General features: G+C 43.2%; 1 protein-coding gene across 4 annotated transcripts in view; it reads right to left on the bottom strand.

Annotated features, from left to right (window-relative positions):
* Positions 1 to 21,902, bottom strand: part of KHDRBS3 (KH RNA binding domain containing, signal transduction associated 3) — a 189,789-nt gene that overhangs the window by 123,808 nt on the left and 44,079 nt on the right. For all 4 annotated transcript variants that reach the window (XR_005796647.1, XM_040494484.1, XM_040494482.1 and 1 more), the window contains exon 2: positions 3,255 to 3,373. Coding sequence is in view for 3 of the 4 variants with exons in the window: in XM_040494484.1 (XP_040350418.1) it covers positions 3,255 to 3,373 (119 nt within the window). In the remaining variant the exon portion in view is untranslated. The remainder of the gene's footprint in view (positions 1 to 3,254; positions 3,374 to 21,902) is intronic.

Genomic DNA, 21,902 nt, shown 5'->3' with positions numbered 1-21,902 from the left:
AGAAAAAGAAAAAGAAAAAGAAAAAGAAAAAGAAAAAGAAAAAGAAAGGAGTACTTCTCACTTTATCAATCTGGCATAACACTAAGATCAAAATCTGATAAAGATGTTATATGTGAAAAAAATATATATAGGCCAGTATTGCTCATGAACACAGATGCACTTGAATCCAACAATATATAAAAGGGATAATAATAAGTAGGGTTTAACTCAGGAATGTAAAGGTGGTTTAATTTAGACGATCAATCAGTAAGATTCACTACATTAACAGTGTAATGGAATAACATTCTGTGTTCATTTCAATAGACATAGAAAAGGCATTTAACAGAATTCATCACCTACTCAGGATCAAATCTCTCAGCAAAACTAGCTAGAAGGGGACTCCCCCGACCTAACAAAAGGCATCTACAAAAACCCATGGCTGTTACCACTCTTAATGCTTTCTACTTTGGGAAAAAGGGAAGAAGGTCTAATCACACTACTTGTACTCAAGCATTAGACAGAGATACTAGCCAATACAATAATGCAAGCTAAATAAATACAAACGTAAAAACTGGAAGGAAGGAAGGAAGGAAGGAAGGAAGGAAGGAAGGAAGGAAGGAAGGAAGGAAGGAAAGAAGTAAACTTTATGTAGGTGATAAGATTACATACCAGCATATCCTAAGGAATCTGTGAAACAACTCACTAAAACAAGTGAATTCAGCAAGGTAGCAGAATACAAGGTCAACTTACAAAGTTTTATACTAGAAGGTTAAAAATTAGAAAACAAAATTTTAAAATATTCATTTTACAATAGTATCAAAAAACATATTTAAGAATAAATTAAAGGGGCGCCTGGGTGGCGCAGTCGGTTAAGCGTCCGACTTCAGCCAGGTCACGATCTCGCGGTCCGAGAGTTCGAGCCCCGCGTCAGGCTCTGGGCTGATGGCTCAGAGCCTGGAGCCTGTTTCCGATTCTGTGTCTCCCTCTCTCTCTGCCCCTCCCCCGTTCATGCTCTGTCTCTCTCTGTCCCAAAAATAAATAAACGTTGAAAAAAAAATTAAAAAAAATAAAATAAATAAATAAATAAATAAAAAGAGAAAAAAAAATAAGAATAAATTAAAAAACAAGTAAGACCTTTATCTTGAAAGGTACAAAATGCTGCTGATAGAAATTAAAAATCTACAAATGAAAAGATATACCATCTCAAGGAAGAGAAGATTCAATGTTGCTAACATGTCATATCTCCATAAATTAATCCACAGATACCGTGCAGCTGCAATCATTATCCCAGCAGAGTCTTTTGTGAAAATTAATGAAATAATTCTTAACCTTACGTGGAAGTGCAAAGGACCTATATCGGAGCTATCCTGAAAAAAGAAGGACGAAGTTGAACAGGCCACATCACTTAACTTCGCGTCTTATTACAAAAAGCTACAGTGACGGAGACAGTATGGAAGCGTTGTAAGGATCCATGAACAGATGATCGACGTGAAAAAGACACTGCACACAAAGGACTCTCGCTTACGTAGTCCTATGGTTTTCATCAAAGGTCCCAACACAGTCAGTGGGAGGACAGCATCTCTCAAACAACGGTACTGGAAAACCAGATATCCGTATGGAGAGAACTTCTGACCTTTTAGTATCACAGCATACACATAATTTCCGATGTACCACACACCTAAAACCAAAAGCTATAATGGTAAAGCTTTTAGAGGAAACACAGGAGACGAGATTTATAGCTTCAAGACAACGCTAACATTGCTTTGAGGTCACCAATTTGTTAGTTCACAGAAGGTAATAATCATGAAAGAAAAGAAAAACCCTGATATACTAGACATCATCAAATTAATAACTTCTGCTGCTCACAAGACACTAGGAAGACTGTAACAGGAAAGCCACAGACTGAGCCAAATACTCACAAAACATGTCTAACAAAAGGCTTATATCCAGGACATATAAGAAAGTTCCTACAACTCAATGATGAGAACACGTGCATCCCATTTACAAACAGGCAAAGGACTCAAAAAGACACTTCAAAACAGAAGATGCGTGGGGGTGCCAGGGTGGCTCAGTCAATTAAGTGACCCACTCTTGATCTCAGCTCAGGTCATGATCTTACGGTTCGTGGGATCTGCACTGACAGCGGGGAGGGAGCCTGCTTGGGATTCTCTCTCTCCCTCTCTCTCTGCCCCTCCCCTGCTCACACGTTCTCTCTCTCAAAATAAATAAACATGAAGAAAACAAAAAGACACGTGAATGGCCAGTAGGTACGTGAAATGCACACATCATCATTAATCATCAGGGAAATGCATATTAACACCACAAGAAAATACCAATATACAATGAGGAGGGTTAAAATTCAACAGATTGAGAACATCAGACACTGATGACGACACAGAGCCACCACACCTGGCTGGCACTGTTCCTGGAAATGTAACAAGGTACAATCACTTTGGGAAAAAGTATGGCAATTTCTTGTAAAATTAAGTGCATAGTAATTTAAATCTTAAGTATTTCCTTGAAATAAAAACATATCGTCACAAAATGTATGAAAACCTGTATGAAAATGTTCACGGCAATTTAATCTATAATTCATTTGCAACGAATAAGTAAATTGTGGCATATTCAAGTAATGGTACTACTATTCGGCAATCAGAAGAAATGAACTACTGATGTATACAAACAGTAGGCATAAATCATGTAGTACATGAACTCTCAAAAGAAAGAAAAACAGGATGAAAAGAGTATCAACGTTATCAAGTCATGCCCAATCTAAAATGATCAAGATTTCAGAATCAAAGAGAGACTTTAAAGCACCTATCATAATCATGCTGAATAACACAACATTTGCAATACACGAAAAATAGAATATTTTTCTAGGATAGAGTAGAGTAGATAATATTTTGAACATTTATGTGTTTAAACCCTATGCTAAGCATTTACCATGGATAATCTTATTTAATTCTTAGCAATCCAGCCTCTTACAAATGAAGAAGCTAAAGTCGAAAAATTAGTTCTGTAGGTCATCCAGAGTCACATCACTAGTAGGACTCAGAAACACGCCTTAGGGCTCCTTAACTCACACTAAAGTCAAACAGAAAAGATAAGATCACTAAATAAGTTTCTCATTAACTTTACAAGTACCTCTGTGCTGGTGTGAGGCGAAGGAGGGCTATGCTAAGGGAAGACACCTCAAGAAAATATCAAACAATACAAATTAAACACCTGCTCCCTTGGGATTAGGCATACCACACCTGCAGACCTCACTGTCTTACCTTAGGGAACTGCTTTACAGGAATTAACACTTTCTGTCCCAGCTTCATGTTCTTATTAATCACCACATCAATGTACTTTTCTTCGTCCTTGCCTTCTCCTTTCTGAAACTTTTCTATTTCTGTGGAGGAAAAAAGATAACAATGAAGTATGTGACTTAAACCCCAGAGGTTGGGAGCTCTCACTAGCTCTACTGCGGCATGAAATCAAAGACAGAAATACGGGCCATCAGATCAATATGAGTTTTTCAAGTGACGACACGTTCCCCATTTTACCAATCGTCCCTCACCAGTACAGCAGGAGAAAGGCATAAACCATGGCTCTGACAAGTCCAATCTCAACAGCCTGTGCTAATGAAGGAAGCAAAACGAACCAGTTATAAAACAGACACAAACAAAACGAAATTTCTTGAGGCCTTCTGGAATCCTAGACAGAGGCTGCTCAAATAGCTAAGAAAAGCCAGAGAGTATTCTCCGTTCAGTGTTACAAGGATACGACTCCCTATTTATCAGCTCCTCCTGGCTCTCCAAGGCTCACACCAGCAGGAACTGATTTCTTTCAGATGGCATTAAAAGCCCTGGACAGCTTCTGTCAGTTGACGTCCCCAACCAAATCGACCTTCCTCATAAGAGACACGGATCAACTATACACCCAGGTCTTCCCTAATGTTCCTTTCTCTACCTATAACGTTATTATTTCAATTTCGTACATCTCCTTCAAGATTCAGCCACATCAAACACTATTTTTTACGTGTGACTATCCCTTTCACCAATGGGGCAGGAGGGGAAGAACCAGTCACTTCCGCCTCGATACTCACACAACACTTTACGTACAGCTCTGCTGTAACTCCTAGATGACGAGAAAATGTGGTTCCTCCATACTGTATCTCTGTTACAGACGATGTTTGTGCCCCCCATTCATATGTTGCAATCCTCACCCCGGATGTGATGGTCTTAGGAGATGGGGCTCCAGGGAAGTGATCAAATCAGGAGGGTGGTGCCCTCATGAAAAGGATTCGTGCCTTGTGAAAAAGAGCCCCCACACCTCTTTCACCCCCACCGCCACATGAGGACACGGCAAGAAAACTGCCATCTGTGAATCAGGAAGTGAGCCCTCACATGACACTGAAAATGCAGGCATGCTGATCTTGGACTTCCAGCTTCTAGAACTGTGAGAAAGAAACTTGTGCTGTGTCCACACTCCCCAGCCTACGGTATTCTGCTATACATCCCAAGTGGACCGAGACATTCTCCCACTGGAACATAAATTTTACATAAAAGTCTGTTTCTTCCTTCAACGAATGTCTACCACTAAGCACACACTCTGTGTACCTTCCAGATCTTGGAAAATATCAGTATGCGGTTTCTGCTCATTGCTGCCTGTAGCGTTTGGCTGCTTCAGAAGAACACCAACAGGTGCTTGAACGAGCGCTGGCTGAGTGGGTACGCGCACTGTTCCCCCCACAGGCCGGGCACAACCTATCCAGCACGGAGAAGGTCCAAAGACGGCGTTGGTTGCACAAAGGGCACACACCTTCGTTCGTTTTGCTTGCGGGGCTAGGAATACCAGTATTTAAAATAGGCCACAGTCAAGACATGATTCAATCCTCAGGCAAACAGGAAGCTCAGAAAGGTTACTTTGCTAATAACAAACGATAAAGGTAGGATTTCTCTCCAGGTTTGTCTAACTAGAAAGACAGTGTGCCACTGCAGGCTCGCCCACCACGTTTTCTGTCATTTGAGACAGAAAATAAGATTTTCATGGCACCTCAGGAGAAAAGGAGGATCTGCTTACATCTGGAGGCTGCCGTCACCACTGAGGAGCCGGGTGGCAGGGACGCCTCCTCGCGGTAATTGTCCATCCACCTACCCCTTCATTCCGTTCATTAGCACTAACCCCCCAGCTGTCTTACTTGTATTCAGAGCTAGACCTGATCTCTCGCCTCCACGGTGACAGTCTTGACACCTATCACGACAGTTCTGAATAAGGTCCTCCTCACCATTTTAACAAGTGTCAGAATAAATTGTTCCTTAACAATGCACGGTAGAAAGTCAGTGTATATGTGGGACGCAATGAAAAATATATATCTGCCCTTTGCCCCAAGTTCCTGGCACAGACCTCCTAAAACCCTACAAACTTCCTGAGTGATAGGAGTGCATTTTATCATTCCTAACAAGCCCCTTTCAGCCATACCTGCCTTTATGCTAACGAGATGACTCTTGGAGGAAAAGGGGGCTGCTTGCCAGAAAAGCCAACCATGTGGAAAAACAAGCAAGGGCCAAGCTGGCACGTTCAGCACTCCCACCTGTGGGGGCAGAAGAGGAGCTAGAAATGGAGTTCGATCACCAATGACCAATGATTTAATCAACTGTGTCTGCATCACGAAAACTGTAAAACCCCCTCAACAACAGAATCTGGGGAGCTTCCGGGCTGGTGAACACAACCACGTGCTGGGAGGGTGGTGTGCCTACAGAGGGCATGGGAGCTCCAAGCGCTTCCCCCAACACCTTGCCCTGGATCCCCTCCTTCTGTTTGGCTGTTCCCGACTTGTAGCCTTTAGAGCAAACCATAACGGTGAGTAAAATGCTTTCTTGAGAATCCTGTGACTCACTCTAGCGAATTACCCGACCTGAAGACAGGTCACGGAACCCCCAAACTTGCGGCTCGTCAGACGGCAGTGTGGGTGGCCCGGGCACCCCACCTGCAGCTGACCTCTGAAGTGGGGTGGCCTTGTGGGATGCGGGCCTCACTCTGCGGGGTCTGCCCTACCTCCAGGAGTCGGTGTCAGCACTGAATTGGATCGAATTGCTGCACACGCAGCTGGTGCTGGAGAATTGACTGGTGTCAGGAAACCCCATACGACAGGGATTAATAAGGTGGTGGGGAGGAAGATGGGGGCAAGCAGGAAAAGTCCTGAAGACAAAAAGAACGACTGAGAGAAAGGAAAAGACATCAGCTCTGCAGCTTCTGACCAAGGCGTCCAAGAATCAAGATTAATACGAAGCCTCCAAATAAACTAATAGATTATTTTGTCTGCTTTCTTGTGTTATCCTATGTTTTGATCCTGGAAACTGACTCAAAACAGAATCTGTATGGGAACAATGTGCATGAAAATAGACGGGTGGGAAATGCAAAGACGCACTTAGATAATCCTTGTTAACTGCTGTTGAGAAAACCTTTTAAGAGTACTTTTGACTTTCTTCTCTAAAAGTACAATATATACATTGGTAAAAATTTAAAACGGTGCAACAGGATATAAACTTAAAAGAAAAGGTTTCTCCTATACCAATACTCCAGAAGTAACGATTATAACAATTTTATATACTCTTCCAGAAGTTTTCCACAAATAAACACATATGCATATGCCCATATGCACACACACGCGCACACATATGCACACACACATGTGCGTGCGCACGCACACGCACATGGGGTTTGGAAACTAGAACTACTGGTGGAAATAAGCTAGCCTAGTTTTGTTTTCCTCAGTAAAGAATAAGTCACACTTTATCTGCTCCATCGAGTATAACAATTCAAGACTTCAGCTTTAATTAGAAGAAAATTCATTCCACATTTTTACTTATGCATTTATGGTATAATTGGAAATGCCTTTAGCATAAAAGATTCAACAAAATTAGATATACTGAAACTTTGTAGGAAGAAAACAAAAAACATTTAATGAACATAAATGTTCATTAATGTAAGTGTAATTACCTGTTTTTTTTAATATCTATTTTTGAAAGGGAGATAAAGAGGGAGAGGGAGACAGAGCATGAGTGGGGGAGGGGGAGGGAGAGATGGGGAAACACAGAATCTTAAGCAGACTCCGCACTGTCAGCACAGAGCCGGACACAGGGCTCAAACTCAGCGAACGCTAAGATCATGACCTGAGCTGAAGTCAGACGTTTAACCGGCTGAGCCACCCAGGCGCCCCGTAATTACCTATTTTCAAATAACACTGTATTTTTATGATTTGTGAAAACTTATAAGCATAATATATAATTCCATAATCAACATTCAAATGTCATTCCTTGCATCAATGATATGAAACAATTTAAGTACCACGTAAAATCATAAAGGTTAAAAAATTAGAAAAAAATTATTTGAGATACACCTATGACTTTGAAAAGGCAAATAAATATTTAAAAAATATATGCTACGTAATTTCCTTCTCTAGACAGTCAACTCTGAAAATCTTATGTTGCTAAAATATCTTGCTACCTTAAGTAAGCTTTGAATTATGTTAATATATAATATTTCACTGTTTAAGACTTATCTGAAAATTGTTGAAGCCTGATGCCACACCACATGCATGCTGGTCTCCAGGTAGTGGAACTAAAACACCACACAGCAATAGAAGCAGCCAAATCCCGTGCCTGGGGTCAAACACACCTCACTAAAATCATGGCCACTATACTTGTCCAAAGCCCTCCAGCTACCAAATTCAAATTGCGCGCGCGCACGCGCGCGTGCGAGTGTGTGTGTGTGTGTGTGTTTTCTAGGCACTATTCATTCAATCAACAAGTCTCGGTTTTCCAGCTGATTGAGGATTATGATGAGTAGTTTGATGTTTTCATGAAAAATCATGAAATTACATTTAATAAACAATGCAAAAAAAAAAAAAAAAAAGGCAGGGGTATTGTACGTGATCTATGAAATCATGGAACAGCTTTCTGGTATTTATGCCTGTCCCTAACTGGGAGTTTTATTTTCCAAAACCCAAGTGACCACCTCACTGATCTTCTCTAGGGAAGGGAAGAGAACATAGCCGACACCACCAAGGTGGACACAACCTTTTAGTTAATTGTAGCCAGTGAAGACCAACCATAGAGAAAATCTAATCAGGTTTCTGAGGTGGAATGCATGGGGGACTTGACTTTCACTAATCCCCAGATTACATTTGTTACCACACAGTTCGATGTACCAATGCCATCTCCCAGCTCAGAAACAATAAGCAAATGTGTGATTAGGTTTTCGATGATGTCGGGGATTAAAATGTTATCTTTTCAAATGCTTGACATCAAATTTCTGTCAGCCCAGAAATCTAGTGTCAGTTAGAATGTCTTTTTTATTTGTTCATTTCTTTTTTTGTGTGTTTTTGCCTTGGGCTAATACAGAGCTTCCTAAGCAATGGCCACTTACCTTTCTATTTTAACCCACCAAATACCAACTACAGTAAAATCTACTAATCCTCTAAAAAACAGCCAAATAATCTTTGGATTTACATAAGTTACATTTTCAATATTTATTTAAAACATTAAAAATGTTGAGCACTGTAAATTTTCATTAAAAAATGCTTAAATTCTCTCATAGAATCAAGCACATCTAAATTGATACTTTCCTTCTTCTGGGCAACTCCATTTCTGTGAATTCACCCTACAGATATACTTAGATAAGTGTAAAATATTATGTGCGAAGCTATCCATTTTGGCATCGTCTCTAACAGCAAAGCACTGATGATCACCTAACTGTGTATCAATGGGAGAAGCCTGGTTTCAGAAGCTAGGATAAACCCACAGTGTGAAACAGCGTACAGCTACTTTACAAGAGCAAGAACAGAAAAAGATCTCCACCAGATACACTGTTCAGTGTGGTTGCGCGCACACGTGCGTGTGTACACACACACACACACACACACACACACACACACACACGGGATCAAACAGTCTAACAATATATGTTCATATTCACAGAAAAGGTCTCCCTACTTATACATAAGAAACTAGCAACAGTGGTAGCCTAGCGGACATGAGAGAATGCACTGGACAGTAAATAGGGAACAGGATACTTTTCACTGTATCTTTTACGTTATTTAAAATTTTTGAAAAATGAGGGGTGCCTGGGTGGCTCAGTCGGTTAAGCGTCCGACTTCAGCTCAGGTCACGATCTCGCGGTCGGTGAGTTCGAGCCCTGCATCGGGCTCTGGGCTGATGGGTCAGAGCCTGGAGCCTGCTTCCGATTCTGTGTCTCCCTCTCTCTCTGCCCCTCCCCCGTTCATGCTCTGTCTCTCTCTGTCTCAAAAATAAACAAACATTAAAAAAATAAATAAATAAATAAAACAAAATTTTTGAAAAATGAATTTTTCACCAATTCAATTTTACAAAGAATTAAATTTTTAAACGTTTAAAAAATTTTAAAGACTTTAACAGAATAGAACAAAAACGTATACAGAAACGGCCATGCTTGTATTCTGCATCTTGGCTAGTAATGCAGAGTTTTACTCTCTCTTGACCATTCACTTTAGGTTCTTGATTCAAGAATTATTTTACTGAAACTAATGGGGAATTTACCCGGGCTGCTTATCTCACTTGAAGCAACAGACAGATTTCTGAAAATTACATGTAAAACATTTTAGTTTGAGAATCTAGTAATATTTTAGAAGCAATGAGGTTCACTTGGGTGGGCAACGAAGACTGGTATCTACCCAAAAACTCCTGACCGAGTTCTGACACACTGAGGAAATTGTAGGAGGTGCTGGGAACAGAGTAGAGAGAATGTGTGGCCCGGGAACGGACACATTTAATATCACGTACACAGTGCTGCAGAGAAGGGACTAATAGCTGAGGAATTTGGAAGATCACTCGAAAAGCGAACAAATATGTGCTAAAGGATAAGGAATGGAGTTTGTCAGACAAAGAAATGATGAATTGCTCAGTGAAGGTAAGTAACCCTGTGTAACACCAGCTCACATTCACCCATTCAATTAGTCAGACTGTACAGTTGACAGATGGGAGTTTACCACAACAGAATAACGTATTTTTCCCCTTTCTCTTCTAACGGTACAAAATGGAATAGTTCAGGCGAGTAATGATGACAAGATCCTGCAATCACAGAGCCCATTAGGGAACAAGCTTAGGCATGAACTCAATTTCCTGACCCCACGTCCTGGGTTCCTGCAGAAAGACTGAACAGGTGCAGGGTGAGAAAAGGGGTCATTCTCTTGGACCAACACAGAGAAGAAGTGAGGACAAAAGCATGAAAAGGCAGGCCAGGCTCTTAAGGTCAAAACTGAGATCCTAACAGTTCGGCAACAACAGGCAGCTACTCAAAGTTGTTAGCTGGGAGTGGCGTGAAGGGAGACATCCTCAGGGAAAGGTGATCTGGCAGCTCAGGACCAAATGAAATGGATGTGATACAGGGAGGGAGAGGGAGAGGGAGAGGGAGACAGGGGGAGGGCGACGGGGAGGGGGAGGGGGAGAGAGAAAGTCTAAAACATAGCTAGATAATAAAACAGTCTGTCGGGATGAACAAATGTGGGACTGCACCAGACAGTTTATTTTTAGTTGATGTGGACCTAAGAGGGCTGAGAAAGCCATCAGAGGCAAGGCGAAGCCTTCCTATTTAGAGAAAGCGTTAAGCCTACTGAATACCCAATCGGAGAAAACACACAGGGACATATCCATGCTCCTGACCCTTCTGTACTCTTCATCCCATGACACCCACCTCTGGCCACAGATCCTAAAGCACCATGCCCACCCTGCCATATGGAGGCTTCTGAACTTGCTCTCCCAAGACTGGAACACGCTGCAAACACGCTGTTTGCCCTGCAGTGTCTTCTCTCTGGTGTCTCTACTTGGACTCTACTTCCTAGAAAGGCTGTCCTTGAATTCCGACTCTAGTTCACCAAGAAAACACGGTGCTCTGGCATGATGTTCACCATGGCTCTGACCTCCCGCTCAATGTCTGTCTTCTCCAGTAGACTGTCAGTCCCCCCCCCCCCTTTTGGTCCCTTTCATAGTGCCGGCCATGTGGCGAGGCCCCCAGGTACACGCTGTAAGAATAGAAGCTGAAAAGGACGCATCATTACAAACATACATGCTTATAGCCTGACTCTCACTTAGTCTTTTCACTGCTTTATCTCACGTGATCCTGACACTATTCCAGAATTGGTGAGCGTTATTCACATTTCACATGAGACAACTTTGAAAATATGTTTCTGAAAGTCACCGAGTTTGCAAGCAACGTTACTGAGACTCAAACCCAGGATTTTGAATGTGGGACCCTTTCCCAATATATTCCACCAACAGGTCATTAAAACGTTTTGTCTAGCTAACAACCCTATCAAGCCTGTAGTACTCCGTGCTTCTACAAAGGAAAAAACGCATTCTCTACAAAACAGGTCAATGAAAGACTGTGTTAATGAGTCCATCCGTCCCTATGCTGAGCCCGTGCGGAATTTCTTCTAGTGTCAGAAACTGTCAGCTAGAAACCCTGAGACTCTGCAACTGTGCCTATTCCTAGAGCCTCTGTTCTTTTCCTGGGTGAATGATCCAAGAAACAGGATTGCAAAGGGAAACATCTGGCATTCAAACTAAGTAATCTGAAGAGGGTTTAACTAAAGGCCTGTACATACAGGTGCAGAGAACCTAAAATAATAGCAACAAAGAATGGCATAGTATTCTGGGGTTAGTTAGGAAGGGAGCTGTTATTGCCCTAAGACATGAAGCACAAAGGGGCAAAGAGAGGCAGAGAGAGAGAGACTAGAGGGTGAGGACAGCCTGATGGGTCACAGAGGGAAGCAGGTGGTAACCTAACAGGGAGGAAGCCAAAGGCAACAAGCACTCTGACCTCACTTCTCCCTCCTGACAATCTGCTGCTGGAAACCTTCTGGGCAGGCACTGACCTGGGGGTGGGTGGGGATGCTCAGACAACCCTCCCGTCATCCGTCCTTCTGTCGTATCAGCCTCCCGGGCACAGGGCAGGGCGGAGAGGGTGGAAAGAGACCTGGTAAGGCGAAAGGCAGTGCTCCAGCTCTAGATCTTTGGTAAACCAAAGGAGTCTTTAAAGAGTTTCTGGCACCTCCTCTACATGCAATGCTTTCCACGTGAGCTCACCACACGTGATACTATGCAAGAAAATACTGGAAAAGTAATGAAAGCTGTTTTAGAGGTCACTTATACCAGTACTAATTAATTATTATCATTACTTTGGTGACAATGATTCAGCAAGTACAGGGCACTGTGTGTGACTTACAGTCTCTCTCTAATCTGCCATATCTATGGTCTATCACGTCCATTTTACAGAAGAAGACCCTGAATATTCAAATGCTTAACAAGCTTGGGGCGCCTCGGTGGCTCAGTCGGTTGAGCATCCGGCTTCGGCTCAGGTCATGATCTCACAGCTTGTGAGTTCAAGCCCCGCGTCAGGCTCTGTGCTGACAGCTCAGAGCCTGGAGCCTGCTTCGGATTCTGTGTCTCCCTCTCTCTCTGCCCCAACCCACTCTCATTCTGTCTCTGTCTCTCTCAAAAATAAGTAAACATTAAAACGAATAAATAAATAAACAAATGCTTAACAAGCTTGACAAAAGTTAGTTAATAAGTAGTTAAGGATCAACATCAAAGTCTCTCTAATGTCAAACCTCATCTTACTAGTTGTTTAAAAGCTACTTACTAAAAACTCATTTCAAAGGTTCATGAAAGTCATAGGTCAATAGCACCAATCAGCCTGCACAACAAAGTACTAGTGGGGACAGAAGTTCAGTCGGTAGATGCCCCCTTCCAAGCACCTTGACCCTGAATGAACTGATCAGAGGACAGGGCTCTGCCTGGATCGGTAGTAATGAGAAGCCCCCACATGGGAGAGTAACTAAATGCTCAACATTCAGGAATCTATTTCAAAATAACACAACCTCCCAGCTGGAGGATTTAAATTGATCTTAAAAGATATATAAATGGTGTTCAAAGCCACTGTAAATTCTATCTGACAGATTACTAAAACGTTAACTGTGGCTGCTGGTCTGAAAAGAAATTTTTAACCTCCACCGTGACAAATGTTTCCACTAAGGAATTATTTTATTTAAGCAATCCAAACCTAACTGAATACCTATTAGATTCAAACAAGAGTTGAATACACTAGAACCTACCTAGGCTAGACTGATTCACACAGCTCGCGATCTTGCAAACAATCTTCCACAAACAGAAATAAATGGTGTAACAGGGCAGAGATGCATATCGCTACCTAATAAGGATGAATAGACCCATCAGAAATACACATACATATACCATCCAGGAGGTGGGACACAGTTGATACCCTACATATTAAGAATGCGTGGACGTACATAAACTTTTATAAAGACAGAGCAAACACTTACACACAACACTCCTTAAATATACGCACAACACATAGGATTAAAACACACACACAAAGAAAGGAAAGTCAAATTCCTCCAGGAAGGAGGAAAGGTTGATAAAGAGGGAGGAGGGAAGGCATTAATTCCACCCATCATGGATAATTTAACAAAAATGTAACGATAATATCGGCAGCGGGGAATGTACTTACTGTCCTCCAGATATTTAATTAATCCTTGTAACACTGCAGCAAAGTAGCTCTCTTCTTCACTGTACAGAAAGGGAGCTGCTTGGAGACATCCAGGGACTCAACTGAGGCCCCAGAGTCAGCCCAGATCCAGGACCCCAACAGCGGTTCTCTATTCCTAAAGCTATGCTCCCTCCAGCTTCTCGGTACTACTGTAACATGGGGATCTTGATTTGGAGTGATAAAAAAAAATGTTTCGGATTATTTCATTTTTGCAGAAAATCACCAAGCTACTGAAGTATCAAAAGAAATAGTGTTTATCACGCTGCTTTAAAAACTGTAACACACAGAACAGAGGCCAGTCCCACTCACTTCATAACGGTGTTTAATTTGTAATGATTTATTAACACGTATCTCATTACAGAGGGATTTTGAAAAGAATTTATGAAGGCTATAGGATTCTAAAGAGTCAAACCCACATAACTAAAAAATTCTGAGCACTACTCAGAATTATTACAAAAATTTTGTCTTTTTTTTTTTTTTTTTTTTTTTAAGGAAAAGAAATGATCATTCAATGCCTCGAGGGGAAAGGCTCAAAGCCCTCCAGAAATAAGTAGGTTAACTGGATTCTGGTACTAAATTCTAACAATTTTCAAAATAAACTTCTAACTGCCAAAGGTTTTTTTGCCCCACAATTTTAAAACAATAAAGACCACAGAATGAAAACTGGAGACGAGACATTCCCTAAAACTGATAGGAGGTGTCTACCAAGTTGGAGAGCTACTTCTCTTAGATGCTACGCTGGAGGCTTTACACTCGTCTTGTCCTCATGACTCCTCAGAGTGATGCGGCAGAAATCAGTATCCCCTTTCCTCTTGTACCTAGTAAGTGGCAGAGCCGACACCAGACTTCAGGATTACGGGCTCTCGAAGGTTTTGTTTCTTCTCAAGTCACCACATGACTTTGGCTTCCAAACCGAACAGAATCTCCCAAGCCCACAGGTGAACACATAACTTCCACCTTCACCAACTCAACAGAATTCTAAAGGAAGAGTCGGTCGACTGCATTTATTGAATATCCACTATTTATTAAGAAATGTAACGGAAGCGACAGAGGAAGTTAAAGACGTAACAAACGGATAACAGTGCAAACTAATTCCCAGGGGGCTGTCATGCGGAGGGGTGGGGACCACCAAGGCCGGGGCTCAGCTTCGCCCAGAGTCTCGCCGGTTCTGATGGTGATATTGGCAAAGGTCTCTTCTACTGACCCGTTTTCGTATCTGGTAGTAAGGAGAGTTCAGAAGTAAGTATTTATTGGCTCTGGCTGCAAGGAATGGTTCAGCTTCCACTTAAATCATCCAAATAAGGCAGGCGGGTAGATGGACCCGGAAGGTGCCGAGAGAAAGCGGCGAGGAGCTCCCACCTTCCTAGACACACTGACCCCGTGGCCATTCCAAATGCTTCAGTGCCACCCTCCCTACAACCCAACACGCCCGTCAAATCAAGATCCGATAAACCGACAGACTAAAGGAAGAAAACACTGCATGAAGTTAATTCACGGTTTAAGTTGGTAACTACCGAAAGGAGGGATGGGAATAACTACCAAAGGTTGAAAAAAGGAATATCTACTTTTTAGTTATACCTGCCTGGGGGTTACACCACATTTCTCACTTTTAATTGCAAACATCATTAAGTATACTGCAAAAGACCAGCCATCTTAAACAATTATCAGGCTCCAGAGGTCAACAATTAGAACCCTGCAAGGATTTGAATTAAAAAAGGTTTTATGATTAGGTGAAGTAATGATCCAAGAATGAGATTAGTTCTGTTCCGACTGTACTCATTATAAAACCCATTTCCTTTGTGTGAAGATTCAGTGTCTTTCTCATTTATCCTGCTGGCATTACCACACTTGGAGATAGAAATATGACTGCACTAATGATATCCTATAACAACCATATAACGCAAGCATTTTGCTCTCTATTACCTTCATATCTAATAAGATTACCAATGAATATTTTCTATTGGTTAGATACACAAAATACAGACGCTAGAGCTATGACAGACTACCTGAAATAAATTCAAAGTAGGATATGATCATGCAATGGCTGTAGATAACATTTTTAGGTCAGTCTCATAATCATTCTCAGTCCCTATTGGTGCAGCAAAAAGATCAGAGTAGTGGGGGAAAATAATCCTTAAGGCTTTAAATCCTATTTTTCATATGCTGATACAGGGTCACTTTTATAAAAAGAACACTAAAAATAAACAGCACGATCAAGGGTGGCAACTAGATCCCAAGAACACATCTGCTCTGATGTAAAAGGCATTTCAACAAAACTACAAGGGATCTGCTACAATAATGAGCGTGGCTACAATAAACAAACACAAAACCAAAACAAAACCCCACAGCTTAATATAATACAAAACATACAAGATGCCTAAAAATGCCATACTTCCCTCATAACTCAATGTTCTTCTAAGCTACCTGAAAAGTGCCAAACAGGCATAAAACACTTTTTAAGAGTGCAATTTTTTTTAAACAAAATACAATTATAACAGAGATAAAAATTTTGTCACTCAGATTTAATCATCCCAGGAAGGAGGGACATTGATAAAAAATCAATTTGTAAACACTTTAACAGCCACAGCTTCTGAGGACAGGAAAAGCCAACACAGATACACACAGTTACTGAAAACGAGGACAACGTTCCCACGCCAACTTAAAGCTGGGAGACTGACCCTCTTACACTGTGTACGTGGCTTCTCCTTATGCGTCGGGGGCCCTCTCTTCACAGTGGACGTTCTCACTAGGAGTTTTCTTACAAGTATTTGTCAAGCTGGGAACAGACCCTCACATTCTAAACCAAAATGTGCATTAAAATCATCTAGGGATCTTACAAAAACCAACTACACTACGGCCAGTCAATAGTATTTGTCTGTTTTCACTCTGACCTTCAACCATAAAGAATATAGTTAAGCAATTATGCAGGCCAGTGGGTTCTACCTGTCAAATCTCCTGACAACTGGCTGATTTACTTTAAGGCTGAGTATACAGATTACTCGTTACTTGACAGAACCGCCCCACGTGGCCCGTCTGGGCAAATGAGGCAGAACCCCAGGATACGGACAGGGCTTTACTTGGACGAAAAGTCCGGCAATAAGTATCTTAGGTTGACGTCTGACTGTCTTCTTTCCTCTTTTCCTCAACACAGGAGGAGGGACAATTTGTTGCTCTATCTGACGAACGAGCAAGAAACCAAGATGAGAACACAAAGGCCAACAGCATAGCTACGAGTCCAGAGAGGTGTTCTCTTCGACCAGTTTTGAGAATCCACCAGTCTATATGGCAACTATGGGCCACAATACATAAACAGATAATGCAGTGTGACTGACGTACCACTATTTCCTAGGATAGGGAGGAGGAACCATTAGGGAAAAAGCCTAAGAAGACTCTGTACGGGAGGAAATCATGGGAAAAAGTTGAAAAGCACTGTCTAGGAAAACCAGCTGAAGTAACTGAAAACGCTTATCCCAAAGGAGAAACGATTCCGGAGAGAATAATAATACATATACAAGTATTTCTCTGTGTCATATGAGAGGGATTAGATTTGGTCAGTAAAAAGGCCAGCAGCACCATTATGACTAAAAGGCAGAAATTAGAGAGAAAGGAGCTACCAGTCCGATTCTAGAGATGAAGATTCTTGTAACAGCATGCTTCCAAGATGGAACTTAGCGATCTTAAGGAGATTTTGAGTTCCCTCACAGAGCCCTGTCCGGCACACGCTGGGCCCACGTGACCGGAATGTTCACAGACAGGAGCCAACCATCCGAAGGCAAGATGAACTCAGACGTTCTTTCCAACCCTGGGATTTACACACGTCCTTATCATCTGTCTCCCTGACTAGCTCCTGCACACACGGAACTCTATTATTCATCATCATACTCCTGGTACCTGGTTATGCACCATAAATACACCATTCATCCAAAATATATTTATTGAGCGAATGACAGAGAATGACGGTGTTCTCCATGGACAGCACAGTTAGACTTGATGAACTTCTAAGAATCCCCAAGGTGTGAATTAACCAAAACGAAGAGGACCCATCTATCTCTCACTTCTGTAAGCAAACCGTCCATGCCACTTCCTAAGCTACGGTCTCTCCGTGGGCACTGGGGGCTGCCAGAGGAGGGAGGCTGATGGGGCCTGACTCTTCCCATTCTGCTTCCGGTTCCTGGCAGCATGCCGCACGCGGTTTCCAGATTCCACCAGTGACAGTGATCCCCCCACCTTCCCAGAACCGCCCTCACCGCACCTCCTCAGCAGGCCGGGGCCCTCTGCTCAGAGCCCCGGCCCTGGAGCTCCCTCCTCAAGCCTCCTGAGCAACCACACTGACTGGGCCTCGGAGCTTCCCCCAAGTTTTATCCTTTGCTTCCCGGGCCCTGAGGGGGAGGGCCTGTGGCAGTGCTTGCGTGACCCCATCTGTGTCCTGTCTGTATCCACACTTGCTTTTCCAGCCAGCCGGCACCTGCCCAACCAATTCTTTATGGTAAATCCTCTCTATGAAAATACCTGGTGTGATCTCTGTGTCCCTGACTGGTTCACCATCCCGGTGAACTTCCTGGAAGTACAGTGGAAAGCACCTGGGAATCAACAGGCTGGGAGTGTAAGTACCAAGTGCCAGATCCCAAGCTGGGCCTGCAGGCGGGCCCTTAAGGGTCCCGATCGAGCCCGAACAGGGCAGAGAAGTGGCAGAGGAAAGGAGTCAGAGGGGTGGTCTGAGCCTGAGGCCTAGCAAGGATCTCTAGCAAGGATCCTAGAGGACCTCTAGCAAGTCAAGTCCCTTAGCATCAATGAGCCCTCACTTCTTCATGTATAAAAATGGGGAGGACCCAGGTCTGTGTGAGCCGTCCCCAACACCTGGGGTTGGGGGTCACTAATCTAATGGCACTGAGCCTCTTTTGATTTGATTCTTCTAGTTCCGTGTTGCTTGGAAACTCAGATAATTAAATGTTAGACCAGTGATTTATTAATGGTAGGTAATAAGGCCCTGAAGAAAAGGCCGCACAGCCTTCCTGGGCAGACAGCACACTTGAACAGCATCTCCTTTACCCACTGAGAGCACAGTCTGGCTTACTGCCTTGGCCCCTAAGAGGTCCTGGCCAGTGGACAGCAGAGGTGCTGAGCCAGGCTGTGGTGTCCCTGTCCGCTCCCCCCTGCACCCCCAGTCCTCACGACAACGATCGCCTCTGTTTGGAGGAACAGCATGTACGTAGCGGCATTCGCAGAGATGTTCTCTATACAGTGGAACCGTAATGAATATCCTGGAGGCTGAATTATCTGAGCTAAATGTCTGATTTCCCCTGTGCAAAGCAGAGGAGCACAAGATAATCTGGGAATATGCAACCGCAGGTGATGTTTACCTTGAGAAACATACCTATCAGCATTCTAATTCGAGTCAACACCGAGTAAATTTCTACGAATATATAACCATTCAACACATTATTCAGAGGGAAAGTGTTTATCATCTTCAAAACATTTGCTATTCCAAGAACTAATTAAGTTTACAAACTGTGTTGTGAATACCAGAAGGCAGTGGATGTACAAATCATACTGTTAATTATGCCTCTGACAAAGAAACCGTATCACAGGTATTACGTACAAATGCTACAACCAGCCAAGCCCCTGGAATCCCATGATCTCAAGTTTGGGAACAAATGAAGCCAAAACATAGCATAAAATGACTATAAAATTAAGTTGCTTAGAGGAAAATTCAAAAAGAGCCCTAAGCGAATGCTTAATCGAGTTACGTGTCACCTGCTTTTGCTTATGGCACTCCCAGAACAGCATATTAACCTACAGCCTCCAGACAACCGCCATGTCTAGCTTCTTGACACCTGCAATAAGAGATTATAAATTAACGATGATATGGAAAGTAGAGCTTAATTTAGTGAGATCTGAAGTGATAGGAAACTAATAAAAACACAGGTTCAAATCACAGACCAGCACTTGCATACAGTATGACCCTGGGAAAAAGAAAGGGGGGGGGGGAAGCTAGTCAGGGGGCTCTCGGGCCCCTCGACTACCAATTAGGGATAGTGGAGCTGTGAGGACTGATGACGGACATCAAGAGTCATGCCTCAACACCACGCGTAACAGATTCTAACCTCCTGCACATTCCGTATTTCTGCATAGTAATATGAGCAGAGGTATGTAAGACAAGGCTAATAGAACTTCAATGAGAAGTTTAAGTATTAATATAATCAGAATTCGAGATAAAGATTTCCAAGAGAGACCAGAGTTCTAGCAACTCCTGATCTCTTGCAGTCAGCAAACCAAGCACCGGGGAGGACACGGGCGTGGTAAAGCCAGGACAGCTTGATCATGAAGCTGGAGAAGCTTGAACACTTCATAACGCACCTCATAACGCACCTGCCACTAAAGGTCTAGTTGGGTGAATCACTTCTCCCCCTGGAGACTCTGTCTCCTTACCTTAAAATGGGGATCACCTATCCTCTCACTAGGTTGAGGTGGAAATGAAAGGAGACAGTGCAGAAGACGACGATGTACAACCCGCAAGAGCTATGCAAGCATCACCGGGAGGGCAGCAAGGTCAAGGCAATTCCCGTCCAGGAGGCTACCTCGAAGCTGCGAGAGTAAGCCGCAGACCACACGTCGTAACAGGGAACCTTTCCAGCTGCAGTTAAACGAGGGCAACCAGGTTAGGCTTTTCATTTCCTATTTATGACCTGGCCAGCTCTCCTAGCTCAGACCTGAGCATAAGCAGGTATGTGTCCCTCCAAAGAGCAGGGAAGGTGGCATGCTGGCTGAAGGAGCAGTTCCAGAGAACAGTTCAGAGAACAGCATATGCACAGTATCGACAGAAAACTGTGCCTCTAGGATTATCGAAAAAGGAAACAGCAAATTGCAAAGTGTTCCATAACAGTATAGACAGGTGTATTTCCACATGACGCCATCTACTGCCTTATTCCTATCCTGGAAGCATGTCACACGCTCATAGCACATGTGCGCAAGGGACTATCTAGAAGGCGATCGAAACCACACAGACCAGCGCCAAGAGGGCTTTCTGTGATGGTGGACACATCTATCCATGCAGAGTCCAGTAACTAGTCACAGGCCACATGTGGCTACCGAGCACCTGAAGTGTGGCTAGTTTGACTGAATTTTTAGTTTTATTTCATTTTAATTAAGACGTGAGTAGCTTCAAGTGGCTAGAAGTTACCACAGCACAGACCCACAATACATCTAAAAACTAGAAAGGAAGTGAAAAGGCATGTGATCAGCAGAAACAGATGTCATGAAGTTCAAACTTTGGTTTTTTATTCAGCAATTTACTGAGAGCCTACAGCACGCTACGGGCGCTCCCTAACAAATACCCGATGACTAGACAGCAGCTGCGTGGGACAGACACGTTCATGTGGACTCGAGTCAGGCAACCCTGGGCTCAACAAACAGCGGCTATGTTACTATACAGTATCATCATATTGACCCTGTTCTCAACAAGGATATTCATGTGGACACTCACCACCCAAAGTATAAAGTTTAAGCATTTTAAGAAAAGTCCAAGGGAAACATTACAAAAAAATTTTTTAAAGTACAGGATTTTTAAAACTTAACTATTATTTTTTAATGTGTTATTATTTATTTTTGAGAGAGAGACAGAGACAGTGTGAGTGGGGGAGGAGCAGAGAGCGAGGGAGACACAGAATCCGAAGCGGGCTCCAGGCTCTGAGCTGTCAGCACAGAGCCCGACTCGGGGCCCGAAGTCACAAACCGTGAGATCATGACTGAGCTGAAGTCGGACGCTTAACTGACGGAGCCACTCAGGCGCCCCGAAACATTACAAAATTTAAAGGATGCAGTAGACACTTCCAGGTCCAAGATCAAGAGCACCTTCAGAATATGTAATAGGTTAGCGGAGCCTAAATGAATAGGCTTGGATACGTGGAGGGGCACCCATCCTGTGCATGGGGGCAGCAGGAGTAAAACTCTGTAGATGTATCCACGGTAATGTCTGCAAAGACTGTGAAACCACAGAGCCACAAGAGCATAAGGTACAAAGGGGATGTGGCTGGTGACAGAGCCGGGAGGTAGGCAGAAGGCAGACAGGTCAGGAAGGGCTTGGGGCGCAGCCTTGCTGAGTCGCAGTCCCTTCAGGACGGGCCGCAAAGCCTGGCACTCGCCCAGGGCAGGAGTCACAAGAGGTTCACGGTTCAGAAAAAGAGAGACACCATCCCGCAGCGGTGCCCGATGGCTGTTCTGCTCTGACGACTCCACGTCTACCGCTGTCTGTGTTAAGGCTACACTACCCTAGTAAACAAAGATGCCATAAAAAAGCTGCACAGGAATGAAAATCTATGATAAAGGAAAAGTGG

This window comes from Herpailurus yagouaroundi, unplaced genomic scaffold (genome assembly GCF_014898765.1).
Source record: "Herpailurus yagouaroundi ecotype Mexico unplaced genomic scaffold, PumYag 186, whole genome shotgun sequence".
NCBI lineage: Eukaryota > Metazoa > Chordata > Mammalia > Carnivora > Felidae > Herpailurus > Herpailurus yagouaroundi.
This window is presented reverse-complemented; position numbering and strand designations above follow the sequence as displayed.